Below are 7,429 nucleotides of genomic sequence, written 5' to 3'. Positions count from 1 at the left end.
ACCTGGACTCCAAAATAAATATTTAATGTACAGGGTGCCGCTGAGCTGCCAAAGGTCCCAGCTTCCTGTTTCTCACAAAAGGAGGCTGAAGCCCTGGACAAGGAGCTGGAGACTGGCTACCAGGTCCATCTCTATGGGAATCCAAAGCTCAGTAAACAGCTTTGGAGGTTGAGAGGAGGAGAGGAGAGAGGAGGCCCCACTGGAGACCTGAGCTTTTCCCTCAGCTGCTTTCCTCCTCTGTCTGTCTGTCTCCATGGGCCTGGGCCCTGCTGGGCTCATGTCTTGCAGGTCAAAACCCACAGTGTTCTGTTATACTTAGCGATCCTTAAAGAAGACAGGATGGAAGGTCGCTGGGACCACAGGGCCAGAAAAACATAAGAAAACTTGACTGATTCCTTCTTTTCTACCCATATTTAGGGAGAATTCCTCCTCTTTGAAAAAAGATTAAAGGGGGAAAAGTAGCAAGGTTCAGAGATTTGGCCAAGAACTAGGTGTCTGATTTCCCAACTCCTCTCTTAGCTTCAGCTCCTTGCTGCCAGCCTGCCTCACAGCTGGCATAGTACCAGGCGCAAGATGGAGCTGGGAAAGGTTGACCCAGGTAGTGCAGTCCTGGTCACAGCAGACTTCTTACATCCCATGCACGGTCCTCTGCACACTCTCCCTGGCTGGGAGGGACCTCCTTCCCTGTCAGTCTGCTGCTTGCCCACCCCATACAGCCTTCTCAGTCACCTGAGCCTTAGTAAACACAGTTACATAACCACTGTTTTTCCTAGCTGATTCCAGTCACCAGGATCCCCACCCCACAAAGGCTGCCAACTTTTGTTCTGTGCACATCCCCCTACAGCACTGCTGTCCCCAACACCAACCAAGGGCATGACTAGCCAAGTGACTACCAATAAATGTTGGGGTTCCAACATTTGTGGAATACAAATTGCTCTTAAGTGTCACCAAGAGGAAGGCAGAATGACTCACCCTCCTATAGGCAAGTAGAGTGCAGACCTCTCCCGCTCACTTCTTAGATGGTATAAAAGGGAAGCCAGGACCCCAGAAGACAGGAACACTCTCAACTATCACATATCTTTCTCTAGTACTAGAAGTCTGCTATTTGAATGAGTCATACTCTTGAGACCTCCTCTGCTCTAGGCCCCAGTCCCCCCATATTAGATAAGGAAAGGGCATCTGTATTCTTTTTCTTCTCGGGGATGAACTCTGGACCATTCTCTAGGTAGACTCTGAGCTTTTATTTGTGCTCTCAGAAGAGTGTTTTCTTCCTGCAAACCAGAAGGGATTAGCCAGAAAGTCCAGCAGAGGGGGACCACAGTGACACAACAAGGAACTAAAACCGTCACCACGAATGTATCAGTCTAGATCTGTTTCGTCCCCTGGGCCCCATCCTTTCTCCTGGGTCCTCTCCTGATTCCAGCTCCTGCAGTGTTGCCGGCCAAGTTCTACTGATGGCCCACATCTGTGCCAGCCACTCATGGGAACAGGCGCAAGCAAGGGAGGAAAGTGAAGCGACCCACTTTGAGGCTTCAAAGATCCTCCTGCATTGACAGTGACATGGCCCAGTCCACCTGGAATCTGAATTTTTTTGCTCAGTCACTGTAAAGTGAGGGATCTCTGTGAGTGAAAACAATACCCAGTGTAGGTCAGGTAAGGCTGGAGCAGAGCCTGGCAGCTAGGACAGATGTGTGGAACCCCATGGAAATAGAGAATGAGGCTTCCAGGCCTGCCTGGCACACATCTTTCCTAGGGCATACATGATATTATCAGGCATCTAATTCAGGGCTCTTAGTCAATCACATCTAAACACCAAAGGTGTTTAGAACTCAGCTTTGCCTAATTTACCCAGCCTATCCTCCAGGAAGCCATGACCCCAACATCATATCCACTACTGTTCTCTTCTTTCTTGTTTATTGATGAGCAAACAGACACCATGTGCAAATGGGGGCTTTTTTTTTTTTTTTTTTTTTTTTTTTTGCAGTACTAGGGCTTGAACTCAGGGCCTTCACCTTGAGCCACTCCACCAGCCTTTTTTGTGATTTTTTTTTTTTTTTTTTATATAGAGTCTCACAAACTATTTGCCCAGGCTGGCTTCAAACCACAATCCTCCTGATGTCTGCCTCCTGAGTAGCTGGGATTACAGGCATGAGCCACCAGCACCAGCAGATGGGGCTTCTTTAAGAAGAACTGAGCTGGATGAACTTTTAGTTCTCAGAAAAGATGAAAAGCGCAAGCAGCTGTCAGCCCTTCAGGAAACAGCTTTATAAAAACAGCTCTATAAGGACAGAATAAATAAGCAATGACCTCAGTGGGAAACCAAGCCAAGTCAACTTGGCCAAAGAGAAGGGCACAGAACCAGGCTGGAAAATGAGGTCTGCCTCAGCTGTCCTTCCCAACTCAGGTAAACTGAGATAATGGAGATCGAGGGCTGATTGGCTGGCCAGTGGACACCATGAGGTAGTGCTCTGACCTCCAAACAAAGGATAATCTGTTTTCCTGCCTCCTTGAGTTCTCTGAGAAACTTTCTCCTTCTCTGCATCAACATTAAGATGACTTGTCATTAAATGACCAACCCACTGTTACCAGTATGAAGTAGATTTTCTTTCTAAAATCTGAAAGTTGTAATAAAAAAAAAAAAAGCAAGACCGACCAATTACCCATAGCAGACACCAAAGCAAGGGCTAAAACAAAATCTAGCAAGGGGTCAGTATGAGTTTGCATTTCAGACCTTCATTCCTAAACTCTTAAAAAGCTTTCCATGACTCTGTACATAGGGATAAACACTACCTCAACTTATCAGGGCTTTAGCCAAGGGATAAACGATGCTGCTAACTCAGGATGCCAAATTGCATACTCATCTTTTGTGCAATTAGAAAGCAGGGCTCACTGACGGAGTGGCTCAAGTGGTAGAGTGCCTGCCTAGCAAGCATGAGGCCCTGAGTTCAATCTCCAGTGCTGACAAAAAACAAAAAACAAAACCAGAAAGCTGGGCTCATTTTCTGACCTGTGGACTGTACCACAAAGCTCTTAATGTAGCTTTTCATGTGTGCTGTTTGGGCCTGGCAGTCCTAGATTTAGTCTTTTCACCTCACTGCCATAACCTATAGAATTCCCTCTCCGGTCCTCTGTGCCTTCCCTATCACCAACACCCTACTTGTTCAGAAATTCTTATTTGTCCTTATGAATCCACAGCTCCTCATAATATTTTTACTTTCAGAGGAATCAAAATGCTGGTGTGGTACTTTTTGTTCATGGTAGTCCAACTCCGTATCAACTCCCCTCTGGCTTCTTTGACTTCTCCCAGGTTGGAATTCGTCCATGTCTATTATTAGGATCACATGCAGAGTCATTAAATTACTATAATAGAAACAATTATTTTTATCCTTTGTAAAGACTTTATGTTTTCTGAGTTGTCTTTTCTTCTCTGCTAGAGAAGTCACAGAATGAGCAGGGGCTTGAACAGGAGTAGGCAAAATGCCAGGAAGGAGACCAGGGGCAAGGAAGTGGGTTCTGAGTGGGAAAAAACAGAAACATGGAAGCAGCCACCAAAGCACATTAAAAGGCTGGAGGGGTGAAGGAAAGAGGTACTTTTTTTGTTGTTGTGAGGGACCCTTCCCTTGGGAAGGGAATTCTTTGCCACTGTCAGAGAGCAGATCAGACATCAAAAGCCAGGTTTTTCCCTTGATTTCTGGAATTATTAAGTGGGTAAGAGTCACTTAATATCAGTGCCTCCAGGCACCAGGAAGTAAAAACATGGGGAGCCAATAAAGTTACTATTCAATTTCAGGGGAATTGTCTTTTTTTAATCTTAAAGATAACTTCCAATTTACAGCAAGAAAGATCTAACAAAGTAAGTTTTTATTCACAAAAATCTTATTAAATGTCTTTTGCCAATAAGTAACATTTCCACCGTTTTCTTTAACATAACTGAAAGCAAGATAAAGCATGTAATCTCCAAGCACAAGAAATAGTCCATTATTCAGGACGGGCTTTAAAAAATTATACGATAAGCTAGCCTCATATGTCTGACCACCTTATCATCCAGGAAGCAAAACCAGGATCCTTTCTTGGAAAACATCTAGTGACATTTCTTTTTAAGAAAAAAATAGCTATTTGTCATATGCATGGGAGAAAGGAAAAATGAGGTGTTCTTGGTGGCATTTTCAAAAAGGTTCTGGGACAGAAAAAATACTTTATTACCTCTAACCAAAATCTATGGTTGCCTCCTCCTTTTTACACACATTTCACTTTGACATGCCAAAAAAAAAAAAAAAAGCAGGGGGCAGGGGGAGGGATACTGAGAGAGCTGGGATAAAAGAGTGAAGGGAATGTGGTCAAGAACTTACAAGCAGGCAGTGTGCATGGCCCCACTTCAGAGAAGATCTGCATCCATGTCCCCATTTTTCGATCTGAAGCCACCTAGACTTGTCATGAGGGTGGTGAAGAGAAGATGCATAAACCTGTCTCAAACAAAGGTGTTATTTAGCACGTCTTGCCACGGTTGCTGGGACGTGGGGCCAAAGCCTCCCAGGAGGGAGTGCACTCTCAGTATCATCTTTACCTTTGTGACTGCATAGATGAAGGCAGCTAACACTGACCCCATTCACTTTGGCTGGCTACATAGAGGCAGGGCAGCTCCCACGTCCCAATGTCACGTAGGGTCCCTCTCTCACACGCTTAATGGCACAAAGTCCTATTGTTAACAAAATTCATTGCTGGCACTCCAGCTAAGCATACCGACCCTGTCCTTCGGCTGCACAGGGTTTTTCTTCTACACTCATCTGCTCTTTCTTATGGCTTTCCTGCTTGTGAGCTTCTGACCAAGCAATGATGGAAAGAACTGTGACAACCAAGCTTTGGAACTGTCCTCCATGTGACCTAGACTGAGGAGTCTAGCCGGGCTATCCTGGCTGCCCTTTACTCCCCACCTAGCAGATTGCAGGAAAGATGGGGATTGGGTGCCAGACAAGATGGAACCCTTGGTTTTAACCACAAATAATTTAGGAAATTGGAGTCTCATACCCATAGTTAGGGCTCTGGGTTTATCCTCCCTATGACACCTTTTCTGCCTAGGGAGGGAAAGCTGAAAAAAAGAAACTTAGGTTCCACTGTTACTACACCAACTAGGTTATAATTACTGGGGGTTCTAGAATGCTATCTCAACAAGTATTTTTGGGTTAGGAAATAATTTTCAATACAAAGACTGAGAGAAAACTCTCACAATATAAAGAAAAATTATGAATCAATGTTCTTCCTGATCCAGTTGAACTGAGTGATCACCAATGGGTCAGCATGATCTCAATTCTCAAGAGCTTGAATTTTATAGTTATAGAAATGATACAATCAAAAATTCTGCAGTTCAGTTACAATATACTACTTACATAATATAGGGGAGGTAGAGGGAACAGATTCCAGCCTTTCTCATTCTGAGATACAACCCAGCTGTATTTCATATGGCTTAGAATAGTTTTCTTACAGAGACCAGCTGCCTTAAGCTCTAAAACCATTTGGAGAAAAAGAGGATCTAAAGGACAAACCCAAAACTATTCAATTTTCAGAAATCTCACTTTTGCTCCTTAATAATACCAAATAATATTCTGATCAAACAAGAGCTTTTCTTTTCCTATTTTGAACAGTGTCAGGAAATCATCTCAGGATAAGTTATCAGGGTAAGAAATGTTTGCTAGTGACAGAAACTTGCTTTATTTAAATGGCAACTCTTCATAGAAGAACAGAAAAGGCAATGCAAATACAAGTAAAAGGATGTGAATAATTTCTGGACTGTCCGACTCTTCTATTTCAAGGAAAGGAGCCATATCAACCAAGTCCATCTGAGTGTGATAAGCAATGTTCACTTTGCTGATCAGTATCCAGTCACGTCACAAAAGGCCAGCAAATCAGCAGTGTTTGTCCCCACAGCCAAAGTATTACCTTGAGGTTGTAAAGAAAATAAAGCTGTTTTCATTGTAGCATTCTATTAAATAAACACACACACATATACACAGGTGTACTCTTCTGTTTTTGCTCTAAACAGTCATAGCACAGAGATTTAAAAAAAAAAGATCCATGTTTATCAACCTATACCAATATTAACTCAAAATGGATCAAGGATCTTAATATCAGACCCCAAACTCTAAAGTTGATACAGGAAAGAGTAGGAAATACTCTGGAGTTAGTAGGTATAGGTAAGAACTTTCTCAATGAAACCCCAGCAGCACAGCAACTAAGAGATAGCATAGATAAATGGGACCTCATAAAACTAAAAAGCTTCTGCTCAACAAAAGAAATGGTCTCTGAACTGAAGAGAACACCCACAGAGTGGGAGAAAATATTTGCCAACTACACATCAGACAAAGGACTGATAAACAGAATATATAGGGAACTCAAAAAACTAAATTCTCCCAAAATTAATGAACCAATAAAGAAATGGGCAAGTGAACTAAACAGAACTTTCTCAAAAGAAGAAATTCAAATGGCCAAAAAACACATGAAAAAATGCTCACCATCTCTAGCAATAAAGGAAATGCAAATTAAAACCACACTAAGATTCCACCTCACCCCTGTTAGGATAGCCATCATCAGCAACACCACCAACAACAGGTGTTGGCGAGGATGCGGGGAAAAAGGAACCCTCTTACACTGTTGGTGGGAATGTAAACTAGTACAACCACTCCGGAAAAAAATTTGGAGGCTACTTAAAAAGCTAGACATCGATCTACCATTTGATGCAGCAATACCACTCTTGGGGATATACCCAAAAGACTGTGACACAGGTTACTCCAGAGGCACCTGCACACCCATGTTTATTGCGGCACTATTCGCAATAGCCAAGTTATGGAAACAGCCAAGATGCCCCACCACTGACGAATGGATTAAGAAAATGTGGTATCTATACACAATGGAATTTTATGCAGCCATGAAGAAGAACGAAATGTTATCATTTGCTGGTAAATGGATGGAACTGGAGAACATCATTCTGAGTGAGGTTAGCCTGGCCCAAAAGACCAAAAATCGTATGTTCTCCCTCATATGCGGTCATTAGATCAAGGGCAAACACAACAAGGGGATTGGACTTAGATCACATGATAAAGTGAGAGCACACTTGGGAGGTATAAGGATAGGTAAGACACCTAAAAAACTAGATAGCATTGTTGCCCTCAATGCAGAGAAACTAAAGCAGATACTTTAAAGTGACAAAGGCCAATAGGAGAAGAGAACCAGGAACTAGAGAAAAGGTTAGTTCGAGAAGAATTAATTTAGAAGGTAACACACATGCACAGGAAAGCAATGCAAGTCAACTGCCTGTATAGCTATCCTTATCTCAACTAGTAAAAACCCTGGTCCTTCCTATTATTGCTTATACTCTCTCTTCAACAAAATTAGAGATAAGGGCAAAATAGTCTCTGCAAGGGGGTAGGGGGGGAGA

At 42.9% G+C, this 7,429-nt stretch overlaps 1 protein-coding gene across 1 annotated transcript in view; it reads right to left on the bottom strand.

The window, feature by feature from the left end:
- Nucleotides 1-5,678: 5,678 nt before the first annotated feature.
- The window catches only part of Ppp3cc (protein phosphatase 3 catalytic subunit gamma), a 65,669-nt gene continuing 63,918 nt past the window's right edge, over nt 5,679-7,429 (bottom strand). Inside the window, exon 15 of the mRNA XM_074055155.1 lies at nt 5,679-5,934. Within this exon, the coding sequence (XP_073911256.1) occupies nt 5,931-5,934 (4 nt within the window). The 3' untranslated portion in view covers nt 5,679-5,930. The remainder of the gene's footprint in view (nt 5,935-7,429) is intronic.

Source organism: Castor canadensis, chromosome 14, assembly GCF_047511655.1.
Source record: "Castor canadensis chromosome 14, mCasCan1.hap1v2, whole genome shotgun sequence".
Taxonomy (NCBI): Eukaryota; Metazoa; Chordata; class Mammalia; order Rodentia; family Castoridae; genus Castor; species Castor canadensis.
Note: the sequence above shows the minus strand (reverse complement) of the source record. Positions and strands in the feature narration are given on the sequence as shown.